General features: G+C 37.6%; 1 protein-coding gene and 1 long non-coding RNA gene across 2 annotated transcripts; one reads left to right on the forward strand and one right to left on the reverse strand.

Annotated features, from left to right (window-relative positions):
- Window positions 1-7,543: 7,543 nt before the first annotated feature.
- On the forward strand, window positions 7,544-8,260 carry LOC106958631 (uncharacterized). Its single transcript, XR_001427188.1, has 3 exons — window positions 7,544-7,617; window positions 7,708-7,903; window positions 8,074-8,260. It is a non-coding gene; the product is annotated as an uncharacterized LOC106958631 (long non-coding RNA).
- A 4,596-nt stretch (window positions 8,261-12,856) lies between these two features.
- On the reverse strand, window positions 12,857-15,128 carry LOC106958629 (perforin-1-like). The gene is made up of 3 exons (XM_015050614.1): window positions 15,037-15,128; window positions 14,345-14,871; window positions 12,857-14,226 (listed from the first exon to the last, which is right to left on the reverse strand). The coding sequence occupies exons 2-3, from the start codon at window positions 14,869-14,871 to the stop codon at window positions 13,047-13,049; spliced, it is 1,707 nt and encodes a 568-aa protein (XP_014906100.1). The 5' UTR covers window positions 15,037-15,128; the 3' UTR covers window positions 12,857-13,046.
- Between the last annotated feature and the right edge of the window lie 6,879 nt (window positions 15,129-22,007).

Genomic DNA, 22,007 nt, shown 5'->3' on the forward strand with positions numbered 1-22,007 from the left:
ATTATAACCTATTTAAGTTACGTTAACGAAGAACAGCTGAAAACTTACCGGGTTTATCAACTGCGGTAGCAATTTGGCTCCAACTCCTCTCCTTGTCATTTCTATATTCTTTGCACGAAATGTTGAATAAATATTAATGTTGTTTCCACATATCATCTCCGATGTCCGCTGGACTTCGGGTTGCGCTGTTTCAGCTGTTTGGGATTCCCCTCGTAATTTCCCCTCAGAAAGCAGGAGGAGAATCCGCACTTTCTGATTGGCTACCTGTCACATTCAGCGTTAAGCTCCCAGTTGGGGAAAACCCCGTATTTAGATCGGAGCGGCCACGACGATCTAAATCACACTGCAGGATGATCGGTTACGAAATCACCAGCGACAATCTTAGATCGGCCAAGTTCTAAGATTGTCATAAAGGGAAAACAGAGGCAAAAAAAATCGTGTAGTGTGAACTATTGCATTAGGTAGTCGGATGTGCCCATCTTCTAGTGATTACTGAAGGCCAATACAGTATACAGACTTCATAATCTGCACTCTTTTGGTTGAAGGCAGTATTTATTTCCACTTTGGCTTTATGTTGTTTAATTTTTATTCAAGTACGTTTCTTGTTAATGGAGACTGAGAATCCATTTTATTTTTTGTTTTTGGTTGTTTTGTTTATTTAGTTTATCAGTTCCAGTGCTATGTGTTCTTTTGAAAATAAAGTGTATCTATCTATGGCAGTAAATCGCATGCATTATTAGTCATTTCCATTAAATCAGTGTCAAAAGGTCTTGAAACAATATTATCGTTTATCGCAATCATTTTTTTAGACAATTAATCGCTCAGCAAAATTTCTTCTCGTGACAGGCCTAATTGGACCATTTACTGTTTATGTCTTTGAGTTAAATGAAAATTAAGATATTTCACAAAAGTAAGAATAACAGCTTTTACAATAGAGTACATTTAAAAAAATAGATTTCTTATAAAAACACTGAATGCAAAAGGATTTATTGACACACATGAGGCTACAGATGATGACAAAATAGATGTTTGGGAGCCAAAAGAGCCACCAATTCTATGTGGTACCTTGCAACCTAACAAAAATTACTTTTCAGAAAATAAAAACCAAAAGTAGGAGAAATGGAATAGGGCGAAGCATGGTATTTCAGACTACAGTGAGTCTTGAGGAGGGGCATCTTTCTTGACAGACAACAAGAAAACCAGCAAGGGAGGACAGCAGAAGATCTCTTCCTTTGATGAGACATAACAATATCCAAATCCCAGAACGCCTCTTATTTAAGTTACTGAAGACTTTAAAAAAAAAAGGGAAAGTTTTTCCAAAGTCGTTCAGAAGCTTTTGCGCTTTAGGTGAGAGGGAGGGAATGGAAGCAGTAAGAAGAAGAAGGATGTGGTGGTGGAGGGGGGGGGGGGAGATAATGTTTATGCATTAGATTTTCAAAGAGCTTTTTTTTCTGTAAGGAAATTCAGATTCAAAGGTGTACTTCTTGCAGGAAGATCTAAAGGATTCTTTCTCTCTCTCCCTGTTATTGCTCAAGATACAAAGTCCCTCTGTAGCTTAGCCAAGACTGTATGCACATGGTAACCGAGCGTGAGAAGGCCTTCCATAGCTACAGTACATCCAGTAAGGGAACAGAGTGATGTGTCACTGTATTTTTCATATATAATATTCTCTACGCTCAGACTACACATTTGACATCAAAGAGAGAGGCAGCGCTAAAGTAGCACCTCGGCTTGCCTGTCCAAGGCTACAGTTACTCTTAGCAAACATTCTGACGCCCACCAGCAACGCCGCTACGCTCACAATGCCATCTGAAGCGAGTGCCGACAATTATGGCTCCGACTCCGACATGTTGGGTGAACATTTAACGGAGACTCTTTTTTTTTTTTCCCCGAGTCTGAACTTGAAAACTTCACAGGAAGAACACTGCGAAAGAGCTGAAGGAGCAGAGATGTGACTGAAAGGGTGTGTATGTACACGCCCGCGTCAGATAGTTGCTGAGCGCAGCACTCGTACGTACGTGTGATTAAAAATTCAAATGAGCGCCTTTAGTAGTAGATGGAAAGCTTTGAGCCTCCGTAATGAGGCTGATATATGAAGTTTAAACATTCGAAGCTGCTGGAAGTGCCACCACAGAAAAAGAGACAGAGAAACGCGGAGGGAGGCAAAGAAGAAGAAGAAAAAAAGGGGGGGTAAGATTTGTGGCTTTGATGCAGCGATATCACCGTGGGGCACGGCTGGTTAGCTGGGGCTGGCTGGTGCCGGGATCCGGAGCGCCTTGCAGAGTGTTTGTAACGTTCCCCGGGATACCATTTCCAGCAATCCCCTGCCAACAATCCAGGACAAACCGGGAGAAAAGAAGAAGCAAAGCAGAAGAAGTTAAATTACAGAGTGAAAAGAGCTGGAAGAAAGTGAGGGGGGAAAAAATGGTGCGGAGTGGTGAAGCAGAGGTGGATCGGAGGGAAGGAACCATGGGAGCGACAAAGAAGTGACGGCAATCGATTTCTCTTACACACTTGTCAGTCACATATACACACTTCACACAATGCAGCAGGTAGTATGAGAGGATTTGGTGTGAAGAACCAGGACACAGTGCGAGTGTATGTGTAGGACAGAAAGGCCGCATGTGGATACGGTCACACTCACACTGTTCCTGTTGTATCTCTGGAAGCAGTGGGACTCTAGTGCCACTTTGAACTTGCCCGCCATCAAAAACCTGACAGAGTTTTGAAGAGGCCTATTGAAAGGAAACCTGTGCATTTATAATGTAAATCTTATTTTTTCCCCAAACCTTTCTTCTCTCCTTTTTCATTTCTTTTTTTATTTAGACAGCATTTGAAATACTTTATATGAACATTCAATTTAACAGCTTCTCCTGCTGCCCGTTTTTTTCCATCCGCAATGATCCATCTTAACTTGTACTTAAAAGGAACTGGCTGAATATGTTAGTTTTTCTTTTTCTTAAACATAATCATTACTCCTTCCATTATTTTGTTTCGCTCTGATAATCTTCTGTTATCGCAATAGTACTTTAAAGACAGCAGTCGAGATTTCTCCGAACGACAGCATATTCTTTACCATCACCACTTTAAGATGGATGCTACAGCCTTTTATTTTATGTGTGGCAGAGACTGTAATGACACTGAAAATGTATCTTTCTTTAAATCACTGATGTCTATGTGTGTCTTTGTTCGGACTACAACCAAGCTTCCATGTTCAGAACTGAACAAATTGTACTTATTCAATAGGAGCCTCTTACGTGTTTTCTTTCTTTAACCAATGTCGTACCTTGGTTTTGGACTGACTGTGTTGTAGCATACATGTGTGAAAGAACCTAAAATTGGTAGTCAAGTAACCCATATCCAAAATCTAGCTCTAAGTACAAACATTGATTCCCATGGCGACTTCAGACAGAGGTTGACCAAGGAGTCGCACTGATTTCATGCTGCTTGACTGTGGAGCATGTCAGGTGCTGCTTCCTACTGAGTGCTGTTTGATCTTATAACATCTGGAAGGAGGCAAGGAATGCCACCTGCTTAATATCACCAGAACATGACAAACGCCACGCAATTTTGAAATGTATGAAGTTAAAACTAAATTGACTTCTACCTGCTGTTCTTCTAATTCAGTAAATCATAAAATAGGCAGGCTATTTGAATTCCCCAACATAGCTTTCCTAAAAAGTATTTGACTTATTATAAACAATTCCTATCCTCACTCTTATAAGATAATTTTATCCGTAGCTCTCCTGGATCTGGATCAAGATCTTATTTTTGTTGGCCCGTGATTGGTCTTCTTGGCCTGATCTCTACTTGGCTTAAACTTATAAAGTCAAACAAAGAGCTCAGATCAAACAAAGTAATTGTGCAAGCACAGTTGGATATTCCTTCTGCTTTTCTAAAAACAAAGTCTTTCAGTCTGAGACCTTCTAATCATCGCATTTGTTGTACAGAAAAAAAACTTACATTTGATTATTCTAATCCTACCTACCTAATTTTGAGACAGGATGCAAGTTGTGTGTCTGCGTAGAATGATTTTTTTTTTCAATCACAGCTTGTTCTCCATAGATTAACAAGCACAGTTGTAGATTTAAGAAATTGAAAAACAAATCTTAACATCACTTCCATTCAGCAAGCAACTTTTAATGAGCTCCAGGTCACTGCACCCTAATTGTACTATTAACCTTTAACTGATGCTGGTTAACAGTACAGTATTGTCCATCTGTAGCATAGAAAATTCTCCAATAACACTTTCTGACACTTTTTGACATGAGATACCCATTATAGCTGATGTGAATCTTACTTCACTGGTAGACCACCTATAGGTTGAGAAAGATACTTTGTGCTGCATCCTTCACCTACATGTTGGATTGTTGTGCCAGTGACTGGTGGTTGAGTCTTAATAAAGCCTAAACCCCGCCGCGCTTCCTCTCTCTGTTCTGCAACTCCTGCTGCTCGTCTGTCTCAAGTGTACCGTAATTTACTGTCACAGAACTCCTCAAACCGGCCACCACACAGTGCGCAGAGGGGGAGGAAGAGAAGGTAGCACAGATCACCGTCAAAAGAAGGAAACAACTATACCAACTTCCCTTTCTGCAAAAAAAAAGAAGAAACTGTTTTTCAGAGACTCAAACTCACAGCGGTTCACCAAGCCTTGTTTAGGTTTTCTGCTCTTTTTTTTTTTCAGAAAGGGGAAAGAAGGAAAGTAGGAAAAATTGCTAGGTGGTTGTCAACAGTTGAAGCTACAGCCGCACCTGGCATCGTGCTACTGGTCTTTGATCACTTGTCGAGTGAAATTCCGCCACTGGATTAAAGTGAAGGAGGGGGCATCCAGAGGTGGGATGACTAGCAAGAGTGACAAGGAAGGATAAAACACAGAGGACGACTTTGCCTGAGACGTAGCCCTGCGTGCTTGGTGTGTTTAATGTGGTGTGCACCTCCCTGTTGGCTGTAATTAAAATCAGCGTGAATTGTTAGAGTTGCCTCAAGCCAATCATATCTGCTCCTGCCCACACATTGCAGAAACTTTCTATTTGGTAAAACAACCCTATCGAAACAAGTGAAGAACACTATCTTTGACCTGACACAAGCAATCAAATGTTCATCATTGATGAGTAAATTTCCACAGGGGCTCATGGTAAGCACTGAATCAGCAGCACTGGATTATTGTAAATGTAAATTGTAATTTTTTTTCAACATATTTTGTTTTTCAGCAAACCAAAAACTGATCATAAAACGAAATGCATTTCATTGTAAGTTATTTATTTCACCTACACGGTATTTATTGCTTAATATGAGGTAAATAGAAATGTCACAAGGTGGGGAAAAAACATTACAATTCAAAATAAAAGTGAATAAAACCTAGGAGCATCTATGAACTTAATGATTTACCAGATCCATTAAATATGATGGAACATGAACTTTAAAATTTAAAAGCAAATATATTTACCTTATGAAGATGTTGGAGCTCTAAAAGTAAACGCTGACAAGTAAATTAATCTGACGTATACAGGGAAATGGGGATGAAGACACTTTAAAAATGTTACGGTTGTTAGTGCCAGATGGGCTGGGTTGTGTATTTCAGAAACTGCTGCCAAACTCTACTGGAATTTTCACCCACAACCTCTTTCTTGGGTTTAAAGAGAATGTTCTGAGAAACTGTTCAGTGAGCCATGACTGTGTGGATAAAAATGCCTTGTTAATTTCAGAGGTCAGAGGAGAACTGGCAGGCTTGTTTGAGATGATAAAACAGCAACAGTAGCTGAAATAATCACTTGTCACAACAAAGGTGTGAAGAATAATGTTCCAAAATGCACATCGAACCTTAAAGTAGACGATCTAGAGTGGCAGAAAACCACACTCTTGCCACCAAAGGACAGGTTCACTAACATTTCAGATACAACATTCAAATGATTATTCAGAATAAAAAAAAATAAAATACAAGGCATCGAACCACCCTGCTTTGTATCCGCAGTCCAGGCTAGTGGTGTTATGGTATATAGGGGACAAGAATAGAGAAATCTGTCCTATGTAGTTACAGTGATTCCTTTCCAGGCTCTGTGGAGAAACTGTGGAAAAGCTGTTTTTCAAACACGTCGACATCCATGGAAATGTGTTACCATTACCAAATTAACACCTACCATGGGAGTCATGATGGAGCACCACTGCTTTAAATGGTGAGAGCAACCTTGAACAAAGCACCAGGAACCCCCTTCACTTGACAGCTGGCTCTTGTGTATGCCCTCGACTGAGCATGTGCTAATGCTGTCAAAGATTTTAGGCAAGAGAACTGCTGGCATGCTAATCTCCACTATGTCTGCCACCAGGCTGAGAGGAGCTGTCTGTGGCATGCACAAGGAAGTGTTGACGGTGACCAGTTGTTCAGTCTTGCACACTGAGGAGATGAAAGGGACCCAAGATTTCCCAGGTTACTGTGGACAACTACAGCAAATGCTTGATTTGACGATAGGAGTAGTTATTCATGGCAGCTGCTGTCATTGTGATCTCACCATGGGGATCTAACAGCATGCGGCATTCAAACTACATTCATATAATGAAGTTAATTAGGTATATGGCTACTCTTCCCAGGGATGTGGACCCTAGGAAGAGTAGCCATTGTTACAGCAATGGGTATCCAAATAAACTAACAAACTTATACGTACTGCATATCAGAAGATGCGTATAGCATAAATATCATCCTTGTCTTGCAAGTTCAAGTTCCTTCACACATTGGCTGTCACTAAGAGGCTTGGGGCTCGGTAACAAGTTGCAAAGAAACTAAATGCTTGTAAGAGAGTGGGTGCTTAACACTCCCATTAATACAGCTGTCATGAGTGAAAGCATTATGCGTGGTATGGTTTCTACAACATACCACACAGGTATACTGCAGACAGCCACTGACTGCAGGGTTTTGTTTACTATTATACTTATCATGACCTTAATATGTTTGACAATATTCCAGTTACAAATGTAAAAAACTTTTTTTAAACGTGCAAGGAGTTAATAAATTGTTGTACCTCTGTCTTTACTCATGTCAAAGCCTAATTAATATGCTTGTTGTAAAATACTTTTTGCATGTATGAAAAATAAACATACATGCTTTTTCCACACTGACCGGAAAAATCCAGCAGATATTGTAAAGTTTACAGCTTCAGCTGGCAGATAGATTTGATTTTCCTCAAGATGGAGTTACTAATTTCACTCAAGATTACAGATATTTTTTTCTATCTTGACCAGCAGATGGCAGCGTTTGCACCTGGAAAAACATTTCTGCCCTACAGCACAGGAACTCGAGATGATGACCCGTTCAGAGAGACTGTGCTTTCTTCACCTAAGTGCTATTTATTTTTTTTATTTAGTACTTTTATTCATATATATATATATATATATATATATATATATATATATATATATATATATATATGAGACCCAGGTGATAGTAGAAATTCAGTTCAAACTTTATCAAAAATACAGAACCCTGATCCATACAAAAAAAAAAAACAACAGAAAAGGGTAAAAACAAAAAAAAAATGTAACTTTTTTGGCCTTTTCTGTAAGTTGTGGAAATCCGATACAGAAATGGAGGTCATGGAAAAGCTGTAAATGTCCTACCTAATAAAGGTAACCTTTGTATTGGTGTGTGAATAGAATCACATATTTAAATAAAGATTGAAAAAGTGTCATGCTGCTCATGCTTGTACTGTATTTCAGGTATGTCTTTGTGCATATAATCATGCAGAGGTGCAGCAGTCCGTGAAGGCCTCTTCACTTCATCTTGGTTTCATGGGAACCTGCGTGCAGCTAATCCTCCTTTTGGGTCTAGAGGGTTTCTCCAAACAAATCATCCAGTTCTAAAACCCAATGCTCCTCAAGTGGGCTCCTGGCTCTCTTTGCAAAGTCCCACCATGTAACACACACACACACACACACACGCACACACACACACACACACACACACACACACACACACACACACACACACACACACAAAGAGAAACCCTCTTTTTTTATACGCTACACATAAAACGGCTACCTACCGTGAGGCAAATCCCTTGTCTCTGTGTCTTTTCTTCCAAGAGCAAGGGAAGGAGAAAGGAATGGGGTGTGGATAAGCCAGACCAGCAGGAGACTGTCAAGTTGAAGGACTGGATGACCTGTTTTGGAAGACGGGCTGAGTCTGAATAATGGCTGCTCATGAAGGGGTCATTGTTTGATTGGAAGCTCAAGGAAAGCGAGGATAAAGGCTTGGATCTTGATACTTTGATGTGGCTCCATCTGCTGTTTTTCATTATACATCAGAGAGTTGTTGTAGTGTACTGTATCAACACCTTTGCATCAGTTTACAGAATCACTGTGTACCAGACTCAGTTCCAGGTACACAGTGCCCTGCCCATTGTTGTCATCATAGATCTCCTTGAGAAGAACCCTCCATAATCTGCTTAGTTTGAGGTTGGATTCTGTTCTTTAGGTTCTGAAGTAGATAATGCTCTTCATCTTCTCTATTTGTTTTCTTCAAGGTTTGTTATTCAACTGTCACCAATTGTGTAAAAAGAAAAGGTCATGTAGTGTAATAGTCTTCAGTGGCTCTCTAGTTTTGTAAAAAAAAAAAAAAAAAAAAAAGTTCTTTAAGAGAGTTTCTATATTTACCAAACTGAAAATCATGTTTTCTGGTTTTCCTCTGTAAACCATATTAAAAAGAATCCATTGTTAGAAATGAAAGCCCTAAAATTAAAGAATCCTCAGAAAAGGCTTTTTGTTTATTCAAGAAAAAACTTAAAAGGCTCTTTGAAGTACCATATTAATATTGCATTACAATGGGTAGCGGGAAATTGTGTCTTGTATTTTTCTCACAGTATTTTTGGCATATTTGCACCTTTCTTTTTATTAGTCCTGTAAAAGTGAAACCAGTTTTTTTAAACATTTCAGATTTCCTTATATATATATACATTTTGATTTGTAGCTTTTCTCCTGACAAGTAAAATAAATCACATTGATATTTTGTTAATAGTGGGAAACTATCGGTGTTTTCTGTGTCACCAAATAGGAAACGGTGTATCTAAGAACGAGTCTTGCATGGAGCTAAGCATAAACAAATGAAGCACATTTTGTGAAACATCAAGTCGTGTTAACTTTGTGAAGTATGACTGTTGCTTTTATTGCATCCTAAGATTGCACATGTTGTGTATCAGGATGCAGGTTATAAAACTGACTGTATATATTACTCTTGCCATAATGTCATGGTCCCGTTTTATATTTTTCTGTACTTAGTTTTGAACATGAACCCTTTATACTCAGTAGTCAAATAACTCTTACATGAATTTATCAGAAAACAAGTGTGAATGTGTCAGGCAGAGTTTCTTCAACCACTCAGCATCCTGAAGTGACTGAATCTTTATTAGCGCAGACAGAACTTCAGCACAGTGTCGCATGAGGTAAGTAATGTAAATATAGGCCTTTGCTGCAATTCTGTCGCAAAATTTACTGCAAATGTGTGGGTTTTAGCATGTCAAAAACCTCATGTTGTGGAATTTTTAGACGCAACCATAGAAATTTGTGTCAAACACTGACACTGGTGCTATCGTGATCCTATCATTGTTGTAGACCCAAAAGAAGAGAAGAATATGGGAGATGCATGATGAATCTGGATTCTGATGATGAACAGAACCAGAGGCTGGCATAGGTTCACAGAAAACAACAAGAACAGGCTGGCAACAACAACAGAGGATTTTAGAATGAGAACTATTAATGCTGTGGAGGTTGATTACTGGAATGTTACAAAGGCGAGTTAGTCAGCAGATGAGGAACAGCTAACCGAGAACAGTTGGATGAGATACCGAGGAAAGACACAGAGTGAACCAGGAAAAGCTGAGCAGAAAATATTCCATTTCTAGATACATTAAGCACTAAAATAAACAGAGATGCAAACTTAGTAATATACAGAAACCCTAAATCCTAGAGATCATGACTGGAACATTCATTTCTTGAAGCTGCACTTCTTCTCCATGTATTACAGTTGAGTATGCACATCCAATATTCTACTCAAAATTAAATTCACATCATAACAGTACTACTGTCTTTGATGATGATTTCCTTGCAGATGTTTTCTTAAAGGTTGCACAACAACATAAGGAAAGTATAAAAATGCAACTATAATGTTTTTCATGAAAGCTTACTATTACCATTATTTTATTTTTAATCTTTCAGTGTGTCCTGTCTGGCATTTCAGGCGTATCTTAGAGAAAATGATTCCCCACATGCATTAATAAAAATATGCAAACAAAGAAAATCCATGACGGAATAAGGAGTAAGAGCAAAAAAATAAAATACAAAGGAAGGAAACCAGCAAGGTTTCAACCAGGGGGCTGAACTAGAAAGTGACAGGAGTAGACGAAAGGATCCGGCGAGTAATGACCGAAAATGAGAAGCTTAAATACCGAGGATATTGAATGTTAAACAAAAGACCCAGGCTGACGAGCTAACTGACTACAGGTGAAAATAGAGACAGCAGGAGGCAGACAGAAGAGAGATGAGAGCGAGTACACCGGGAATCAGAAAGTAAGTCTAACATTAAAGAATAACTAGACTAAAGAAACATGATAAACTAGAGTAGAAATCTGAAAATAAACTTGAGTGGAAACACTAAGAAGAACTGAACAGAAATAAAACAGAAATTAGGCTGATCTAATAAAGAGTAAGGAACACAGAACACTCAAACTAGAATAGCTAAGAAAGGACTACAAGAAATAAACCTTAATGAAGTGAAAATTTAAATATGGCAGATTAAATAGATAACCAAAGAAACACATATAAAACCAAAACATACTCAAGCAAATCAAGATCATAACAAGGGTAGATTTACTCAAAAAAAAAAAAGCATATTGGATTTCCTATCCTAATTGCTTGATTGATAGCTGCAGTGTGTAAGTTTTATATATATTTTTTACGTATATGTTGCATAGTATGATAATCTGTGGAAAATTCAAGCTCCCCTGCCTTCTCCCAGTACTCCCAGAGCTATCGGCAAGAAGAAGCCGCTAAACAGTTTTTCTGTTAAGGTGAGTTGTTTTTGTGCCATTAGCACATTTAGTAGCACATATACAAGGGTGATTGACAACGCCAGCATGTTCTTCTGACTGGTTGTTTTTGACGCTGATTTTCTTTATACAGCAAAAGTAGCACTAGGTGGAGGATCAGATTGTCTGTCTCATTGTTGAGACAGGCAATCTGATCCATTACCTGTCATGATCTGGTAATAGTTTAAAAAATATGTAAAAAAATTTTAAAAAAAGCATTTTTTTTTAAATAAAAGTTACATCATAATACAGCCTTAAAAGTTTTGAAAACAAACATGTCAATGTCAAATTTATTTATATAGCACTTTAAAACAGGTATAAAACTGCACCAAAGTGCTGTACAAGAACGATAACACAAATGACAAAACAGAGCACAAAACAATACATCAATTAAATGCCAAAGAGTAAAAATGAGTTTTAAGAAGTGATTTAAAATGATCCAGGCTGTGGGCAGATCTAATCTGGAAAGGTAAGTAACTCCATAAAACAGGAGCAGCAACAGAAAAAGCTCGATCTCCTTTCCTCTTAAGTCGAGTCCGAGGAACTGTCAGTAATAACTGATTATTTGATCGTAAAGTTCTGGACACAGACCGGAAATTTAAAAGGTCCCGAAGATAAGGGGGGGCTAACCCATTTAAAACTTTATAAGTTAACAAAAGAATCTTAAAATCTATTCGATAAAAGATGGGCAGCCAGTGTAAAGATGCCAGAGTTGGCCTTATATGGTTATGCTTCCTGGTTCCTGTAAGAAGCCGTGCTGCTGCGTTCTGGATCATTTGAAGTCACTGAATCTGTGATTTATCCATCCCTCTATATAAAGAGTTGCAGTAATCCAGACGAGTTGTTATGAAGGCATGGATAAGTCCTTCAAAGTCCTTAAAACAGAAGTAAGATTTAACTTTTGCTAAAAGCCAAAGGTGGGATTGGGATTAATAAAAAGGGTTATAATGTTCAGTATCCACATGATGGTGCTATTGTGTAACAACTGTTGTGGCACAAATAGTTTTGTTTATTTCACTGATTTTTACACTTCATTTAATCAAATAATAATCACTTGCATTATATAGAAAGTTTTATACAACGAATGAAAATTAGGCGGATGAAATTGTTATATCTTTCAAAACTTCTAAAACTAGAACTTTGTGCTGGATGAGAAGGATTATATTTATCTGTAAATTTTAAAGGGCGTTGATGCATGAACACAAAAACAGAAAAAATGTGGGTCCGTTTCACATCTCCAGTCAGATCTCCTACTGCAGGCTAAGGGACAAAATGGTAGACTTCAAAAATAACTATTTGGACGTTCAGTTAAGTTTGCATTGTAATAATTGAGTACACAGGTTATACATGCAGGTACCAGATTTGGATATCATTTTAAATATGATGAACAGGATGGGCCGATAAGCTGGTCGTCTTTATGTGCCAAGACAATTTTGCTCTGTAAAGATGTCATATCAAGATGCCAGCTTGAAGATGGCATCCTAATTTTGTTAAAGGGCCACTATTTTGTGTCAGAAAATGTAACTTTCTACACACAATTTTCCTTTTTCTTTTAAAGCAGAATTCAGAGTCGGTAGACTTTTGTCAGGTTAATGTAAATTCCACTTTTTTTTTTGATACACCATGTTTTGGAACATGGATATATACACTTGTAAAAGAATTTGAATATGTTTCTAAAAAATGTGAGCAACAAATTTGTGTGTAACTTTCTGTTGATGATGTGCATGAGAGCTTCTTAAGTCAAAATATTCATTTGTCATACTCAAATTACAACATGGAAACAACTGTTGTCTTTATGAATGCTTTATTGCAGTATTTTGCGAGTACAAAGGAAGAAACAGAGAGAAAAGTTATCAGTACAGATTATCACATTTAGATTGAATTTGCAAACTGTTCTTTTTATTAATATAAAAGTCAAAGATAGAAATGCCACAAGCAAAAATGATTCAAATCAAAATCCTTGTCATTGTCATCGTCTCACAGCTGGCCCAAATCTGGCTGAGGAGCAGATTTAACAAACCCCTTCTTTGAATCTCCAAGCAGAACCCCGTTTCTGGAGTAGAAAACTTTAGCCAAAGGTGGATCCATGGGAGAAGGAATGTACTCCTCACACTGGTTGCCACCAAGGCTTGGTGCACACTCCACTGAGTAGCTGAAATAAAAGGTACCATGAGTAAACATGCAACTGTTTGAAACTTTTCCTCTACGAAGGTCAATGGAGCAGCTACCAAGGAGGTCCCTTCTCCAACATATATCGTCATCATAAACCGTGAAAGTCAGTCTGTCATGGCTATTTACAACAATGGGTCCAAAATCAAATGACTCTGACCAGTTGGGGTTATCATTATTATCTATCGTTTGAGTGCGCTTTTCCTGGTTACTGTATTTAACAGTCACTGAACCGTCTGTCTGAGTGATCCAATCACCATACAGTCCCCTAGCATAAAGATTGTACACCTTCAATGTTGCGAAACCTTTCCCAGCAGGACAGCAGTTTGATTTGATAAAATGATTACTGTTACACACACAAGCACAGGGATCTCTGCTACTGGATCTGTGGCCAATTTGACAGGATTCTGAACATTTTCTTATCAGTACATTCTCCTTGATATACTTTTCCACCTCTCCTTTAAGCCCGTTTTTGGCAGGATGACCATCTGGCAGAATTGTGTGCAGAGGCTTCAGGTTGTAACTCACGATGTCAGGTGTAGTTTTAAGAGATTCTTTCCACCTGATATGGACACTGGGATCAACATACCCTTGGAAGAACGCGACATCATTTTTGTCCCCACCAACAACTTCTGTGATACGTTCACTAAACACAGCGTTGAAACTTCCACCATGGATCAGTTTCTTTTTTTTTTCCTGACAGTGTCCATACATAGCATTGATGCTCGCCGTACTTTTAAAGTTAACTGAAGCTTCAACCGACAGACAGTCACTAACTTCTGTTGCCAACAGCCCGATCATGGATGCCTGGCAGGTCTTAATCGATGTTGTTGCTTTTATCTCCCCTCCGAGAAAAACCTTTGTGATGTAATGTGTGCCATAAGTATCGATCAGATTGCGGTAAGGTATCTCAGAAGAATGTGGAGAAAGAGACTTCACAGACTTTTCAAATTCATGATGCAAAGGTGGGCTTGTTGTCAGTTTGTAGCTATGGAAAGAATGAAATCAGATAAAACAAGTTACTTTTTGTCACAGTCATACTTTATGCACATTAGCTTAATGAAAAGAATTTGAAGTTGTACAGCAATGTCTGTTTTTGTACTCACTTGTAGTAGCTACAGCTAACAGAATGGCGGGTAAATGTGTAGCGGTCTTGTTTTGACTTTGCCATGCCAAATTCAGCCACCCTGGAGTGTGACCCTCCAAAACCAACACCAACACCGACTACAGGGATATTAAGACCAATTTTCCAGTTGTTGGAAATCGATGATGTGGAACCATTGATGAGAGATTCAACAGAATCATAGAGCATACTGGAGATCTTCAAATTGCATTTTGGGATGCTTCTCCAGTCCACCACTGAAACTGGGACCTTTTGTTTCTCTCCATTTTGGTAGATGTTTCCGTACATTCTGCAAGTGCCATTTCCAAGGTCCCATGTTTCAGTGTCGATGACATAGGCAGCTTTTCTTTGCATTTTGACAATGTCGAAGCCTTCTCCTCCCAGGTTGTAACCTGGAACAAAGTGAGCAGTTTTACATTGCTCTGGTGAACCAATGAAACTCACAGTGGTTGAGAGACACAGAGGACTGAATGTCCAGGTCAGGAGCAGGAGCTGCAGAAGTCTAGTCATCTGTGAAAAGAATAATTTAAATGTTTAAATAGCATGACAAAGGATTCACAAACATACACATGCAAACAGGAAAATTCTGCTTCAGGATTTTTAGTAAATAGTCCTATTATATAGAATTTGGAACAGCAAAAATTTCAGTTTTGGGGAAAGTTTTTAAAGTCTTACTTTGACGGAAGACTTCAGGCTCTGATCGTCTGTCAAGGGTCTGGCTGATCTTATACCATTGATGTGAAGGTGGAGCTTTTCTTATCAGCTTAGTTTCATACCAACTGCTGCACCCACATGGATACTTGTGCAATTTTTTCCCTTACTTCTTTCAAACTTAAAAAAAAAAACAACATGGGGAAGTGGTTAATCATGTTGGATTTCCTCTAACTGTTTTGCAACTTCCAACATTTTATTAACCTTTCTGTCCTGGTTAATAAAACAACTTGGATGGTAACTATCCATTATTTTAGTAATCAATTAACCTAGTCAGCATCTCTATATGCTCAGAACTCCGACTTGCCCTGCCATTAGTACCTGTATTCCCAGCAGCTGAAAACAGCCGTTCTGATTGTGGAGGCGCCTGGAATGCACAGAAAGGACTTTGCTTGTTTTGCCAGAGTTGGACAACATCCTTCATCTGTTTCCCACCAAAGGAGTGGGTTTTATTTTGTATTTTCATCATCACTTGCACTTGAGTCAGATGATGATTCCCGTACATTGTCCAGGAACAAAAAGTGTTCTTCTCTTTGTCTGCCTGTTCACTGGAGTCTGGATCATTACTTGTTTTCATTGATTTCTTCACTTGAAGGGTCATGCACCATGCTTTGCACGTTGGCTACTAATTCAGGAGGTGCAATTTAAGTCTCCTGAATCTGGGATCAAACACAGCAGAAATTAAGATGTTGGGGCATTCTGGCTTGAACACAAAGACTTTATCCCGCCTTAATGTAATATCAGGTCTGGAAGGCCTTCACTGGTGCTGCTTGAAAGTCTGAACCCTATGCGGCTTTCTTAAGGTTACGGACAAGTTGACAAGTTGTAGGAGGGCAGACAGGGTTGCATTCTTATCCACTCAGTAAAACAGATGCGCCCTCAAATGGAACAAGGGACTGACTGAGTTCTTCTGCAAGACATGACTGTTGAGGTGTCAGATCTAGATGACTGTGTCTACCTTTGGGAGTTACTGTTGGATCTGAGGAAAGCTGGTGCTTAACGATTGAACTGTACTTGTTGTGCAAACCAGCCCCCAGTTCCCTTTGGGTATTTGTCAAAATTTCCTCTTCCTCTTACTGCAATATGCACGCTCCAGCTGGCATATTGCTTATCTGCTTTTGTTCTATATCCCATGATAACAACAATGAAGCCTGGTTTTATTAAGAGCCTCTTATTGTGTATTATCTTGTGAACAGGGTGTACTGTTACACCCCTGCCAATTACATGCAAGCAGCATAGTAATCTTAATATATGCTCATTTAAATGCCCTTTTGATTATTTAGATCACAATGATGTGTGTATTGCAGGTTTTTAGCAACTAATACTCAGAACAAGACAAATTGAATCTATTTTCCTGCAGACAAAAAAAAACAATTTTTAGTATTGTTGTCAAATATAGAAGAAAAAATCCAATAAATGACAAGAAGCTTATGAGATGCATCTCATATTTTTAAGTCACTAATCTCAGAGTTGCATTCTGCTAAAAGCAATTGCTGAATTAAACTGTATTATATAATCAGACTTCTTGTTTTTGAAAAGCTTATAACATAAGTTTGATGGGCAATGATCCCTAAAGGAAGTGTTGCTACAAAATGTTGCCAGACGTGCAAATTATCTTTAACAGCTTTAACATAAGAAAACCACAAAAAAAATCACACATCTCATTTTTGGTAAACCTTTAGCATTATGCATTTTTCACAATTTGACATTACTTTTTAGAATGAGGAAAGTTGCCATTTCTGGTGTAGTGAGACTACTTAGTAAATAAAAGTATTTCTCTTCAAAATAAGATCAAGCATCTTCTGTATGTCACATAGTAAAATGGAATACTGCCTGTATTTATCATGAAGTATTATCTAAACCTGATCTTTCTTTAAATATTTTCTAAAACTCCATCTGATTTTATGTAAGCTTTAATGAATGCAGCTGTTCTTGAACATCTTGATTATATCTTTTTAAGCCATTATATTCAATTTAATTATGGATGTAATCTGAAAAGGGGTTATTACTTAACTGAAAAAGACTAATACTTCTTTCTAGTGTTTAATGTACATCTTTTTTTTTAAATAAATATCATATCACATGGTACAAAAAACACCACAATGGCTCAGTACACAGTGGGGCCTGCTGATCCCTTCTGCTTATGACTTTAATACTTAAGATAATATAGCAAATGATATTAGCAAAGTCCAAACCAACATTTAGTTTCAATGTGATCTGGACAGTCAGTCAAACGCAAAAATAATTTCACCAAACAAAGCTCTTCTCTTCAGGGGTTGCCACAGAAAATTATCTGTCTCAATGTCCACTGCGTCCTCCACGCTAACACTCACTAACTTCATGTCCTTTTCCACCACATCTATAAATCTCCTTTTTGGTCATCCTCTCTGCCCCCTTCTCTTTTACCCAGACAGCTTACTCAGTCAACAGTGAAAAGCTCTGGAACAGGCATTGTGCTTGATCCACTCATAATACCATTTTATTCTATTCTATTCTATTCTATTCTATTCTATTCTATTCTATTCTATTCTATTCTATTTATTTATTTATTTACTTATTACCTTTTTAGGAAATCTATTAAAATGAGCATGGTGTGACTTCAAATGTGCACTTATGCCTAATTTCAATAGGTCTGTTTTCCTTTGCAGGTTTTTTTTTTTTTTTTACTTATCTAGTTATGGCCTTCTTTAAAATGTACTGGTTTCATATGGTGTTGCAAAATAGTTTTGTGTGTCAGATTTTCATCTTTTAGCTTTGTTTGATAATGTATAAGCTTTTCATTGTTATAGTATAAGTCATTATTCTTTTTAACAAAGAACCCACATCCATGATTTGGCCAGCAAATAGACCAGCAACAAGAATGCCTTTCTAGTTGCAAGCAGTTAGTACGATGATCACAGCTGGTGCTTAATGACTGAACTGTGTCTGTAGTGCAAACCAGGCCCCCCATAAGGTAGCTGATGAATGAATTTGTATTTAAAGAATACATACTTTTTGAACTTTTTACAAATTAAAATCTGGAAGTGGTTGCACGTAGCCTCCTTTGATGTAAAACTCAAACAGAATTTAATTCACCAGATTGCCTTCAAAAGTCACCTGATCAGTAAAAACAGTTGTCCTATGCGTCTCAATATGAAGGCAGATGCTCTGTGAAGGCCTAAAGGTTTTATTTAGAGAACATTAAAAGCAACATGAAAACCAAGAAACACAGAAAACAAGTCAGGAAGTAAATTCTGGAGATGTTTTAAGCAAATTTAGGTTACAAAACAATATCCAAAGTTGTATCAGTGTTGGTTTTTGTGAGCAAATTAATAGCAATACAATTTCTGTTCCTATCAATAAATTCTGTGGTACACTTATTAAACTCAGCTTTGACTAGAGGCCAATGTTCTGATTTTTTTTCCCTTTAACATTACTTGTAGCATTATGGCGAAGCTGTACTCTTTTTCTGTTCTCTGTTCTTTAAAACTTGTTATCTCGTGATGAAAATTTGACATGATTCTCTTATCATGAGATTTTGCTTAGAAGATTGCAACATCCGTATGGGGATGTTTTCTACGTGTTGTTATTTCTTTAAAGATTGTGCTAGATAAAGGCAAACTAGTTTCTGTACACGAGCAACAAATTCACACGTTCTGCCTGTGGTCAGCTTTGCTTCTCTGTTTTCGCAAGATCGTATCGTCTCATATGGTCAAACTTCTTCCTTGTAAAAAGGAAGACATGCAGCAGACTGGTCAAGGAGAATTTTGTAGAAAGATTTAAAGAAGGGTTATTTTATAAAGTAATATTCCAAGCTCTTAATATCAGACAAAAGCTCCGTTTAGTCTAGCATTTGAAAGGAGACAGCATATGGAAGAACTGCAAAAATACCAGTTTATTGCCAACTTATATGACGAGGCATTAATCAGAGAATGAGCCAAGAGGCCATAATGACTTTAATCATTCTATCAATCAAGTTTATTTGTACAACACATTTCAGCAACAAGGTAGTTCAACGTTTTACACCATAAAAACACAAAAATAAGGTGAAATAAGGATTTTTTTATTTTGAAGTTCTAAATATTTGACTAATTATAGGTAAGTTGGGCCAGACAAGTGGTGTACGGAATGAGAAGAATCTGTTAATTTAAAGGAAGCCAGTGTGGCGATTCTAAAATAGAAGATTCTGGATAAAATGGAAGTCTTCAAGATAATATTTAGACACTAATTCAGCCCCCATGTTATATATGCATGTAACTTGGATTTAGATGTGCCAAGCATTTGAGGTACTGTAAAGTGAAGGAAGCCAGATACTATTTGATTCAGTCTAGTCATGTCTTAGCTGTCCAATCAAATCATGTGGATAAGTTGGTTGTCTGTATTTACCACGACCCTTTTGCTCTGGAAAAAAGTATTATCAAGATGGTTCCATGATTCTGTTAATGATTTTATTCAAATCAAGACTGCATCTGGCATGAAGGTACACACATGCCACATAACAAACACCACAACTGTTGCTCACTGGATGTTTTTCTCTCTTTTTTTTTGGAACATTTCGCCTTTCATTGTAAACATGAAAGGTGGATTTGAAGATTATTCCCCATTTTGATCCTACTCTTGAACTTCATCAAGTGTTTTTCATCATGTCTAGAAGCCTAAATGCATGTAGTACCATGTGATTGACTCGTGGGCTATCTGGATGATCTCTCTGCTGGATGCTCCCTCAGTCATCCAGCAGAGGGACCACTAGCTCCACAAATGAACAAGTGTCTTCAAGCTTGCATCCACACAGAAAACGTCTCTATGCTTCCTTCAAAGGTAGCATGTTTGCTTTGCACACAGAAACCACATTATTTCACAAAAACCAAAAGCTACCAGGGTCAAAATTATCAGCCCCTTTGAAATTAATAGTTGCGTATCCTTTTTTGCTGGATAACAGCATGAAGTCATTTATTGTAGAATAACATGTCTTTGGCAAATCTTTGTAGCTCCTTCAGATGTGATAATCTTCTCACATGGGCCATTCACCTGCTGATGGTGACAAGCTATTGCATAGTAGCCAAAGCTGCCCTGGGGCAGTCTGACAGAGGTGAGGCTACAATGCACTGGCACCACCAGCAGGCAAGGAGGGTGAAGGATCTTGACCAACAACACCAGACTGAAGTAGCCGGAGCGGGAATCAAACTGGCAACCCATCGAGTGTGTGACGAAGTTCTTTCTTTGTTGCCACCATCATCCATTTTCTCACCACTTCACGTGTACTTTAAAAGGGTTTTTACTTGTTATACCCTCTTAACATGTTAAAGCTGTCTTTGGTCCAGCTTATGTGATAGATGAGGTATTAAAATTATCTCTTCAGCATAAGTGCTTGAATCTTTCCATGTATCTTGGAGACTTCCCTAAAAGTTTTCATGAATAAAGTTCCAGCTTCTTTTGAACATAGTATATTTTATTTTCACCTTATCTAATTTTGTTTTATATTGTTAGGTAAAAAAAAAAAAATATATATATATATATATATATATATATATATATATATATATATATATATATATATATATAGCTTTAATTTCTTATTGTTGTGGTTCTCGCTTTATGTTCTATTTTTCATGATTATTTATTTACATGATACCAGATTATAACCAAAAATGCTCATTTCCACCTGTAGTTCTTGAACAAGCTGATGTTATCAAGTACGGTTAACAGATTATGAACTGGTGTAAAGCCAGTATAATACTTACGTATGTCTGATAATTTCTCAATCGCATTGGTGAATTTTCAGAAAATGTAACTTTCTACACTCAATCAATTTTCCTTTTTCTTTTAAAGCAGAAGACTCGGTAAACTTTTGTCAGGTTAATATAAATTCCACATTTTCGATACACCATGTTTTGGAACATGGATATATACACTTGTAAAAGAATTTNTGAGAACAGCTAATCTAGACTAAACGGCGTGTTGCACTTCTTAAACAGGAAGACTTTTCACAAGAGCGTTCAGAAATAAGTGAAAGCAGCAAGATATAACTCATGACTAGAATGCCCACTAGATGGTGGTGTTGTACAAGAATTATGTTTTTACTGTTCTCAGATTCAGCATTCTCTTAACTACGCTTTTCTATGAGTTGCTAAATACATCATTGTTACTATGCACTGCCTTCCCAGACTATTCTAATAGAGAGACAAATTATTAAATTACTACATGGATAATTCTGCATTCAAATATTCAAAACTAAGTCAAACTGTCACTTGATCAAATGTGTTTCTGCAGGCATTCTGAACTAAAGATGTTTCATATGGAAAGTTTCTCAAGTCTTGCTGTGTTTAGTTGATCTTTCTATATTCATTATTGCTTTAGATATGTTGCCATATAAATTCACTTTGTCATATTATTTTCTTTGTTCATATGAATTTATTATTATAGATCAGTGTCCCCTTGATTTGTAGTTCCTTTGTGCCTCAGCTTTATTTGTGTCAATTATTTACCTTCACTAAGTCTCCCTGTTTCATCTCCCTTGTTCTTAATTCCCTGATTAACTCACCTGCACTCTATGTCATTTTCCACTCTCTCCTCAGTTTATGAGGTTTTCATTGCTGGTTCTCCACCATTTTCTTAAGGTGTGCTATCTCAAACTTTTTACTGGCCTAGTCTGGTCAACACTCTGAAAAGTACATTTTCTGGGAACACCACTGGTTCAAACCATGTAATTTATGTTTCCCCGATTAAAGTTTTCAGCATGCCCATTCTAAGTTCATGTCTTGTATTTTGGTCAATCCTTAAACCTAAAAACATGACTAATGTCGGAATGGGTAACCCTGAGGTGGCAACATTCAACTACCTGAGAAGATGTTCTTCTACTTGGCCTCATCAAATCCTCAAGATTATCGTCCCATTAAAACAACACTTTCATTCCTTAATAAAAACCATCGCTTTGAATATATCAATCTGAAAACAAA

The sequence above is a fragment of the Poecilia latipinna genome, unplaced genomic scaffold, assembly GCF_001443285.1.
Source record: "Poecilia latipinna isolate Pla-1442-1.1 unplaced genomic scaffold, P_latipinna-1.0 Scaffold1002, whole genome shotgun sequence".
NCBI lineage: Eukaryota > Metazoa > Chordata > Actinopteri > Cyprinodontiformes > Poeciliidae > Poecilia > Poecilia latipinna.

Bases quoted from the DNA above. Each gene is read 5' to 3' on its own strand.
- LOC106958629 (XM_015050614.1), bottom strand. From the start codon at position 14,871: ATGACTAGACTTCTGCAGCTCCTGCTCCTGACCTGGACATTCAGTCCT. The intron at 14,227-14,344 runs GTGAGTACAAAA...TTCTTTCCATAG, and splicing joins GTTAGCTGTAGCTACTACAA to CTACAAACTGACAACAAGCC.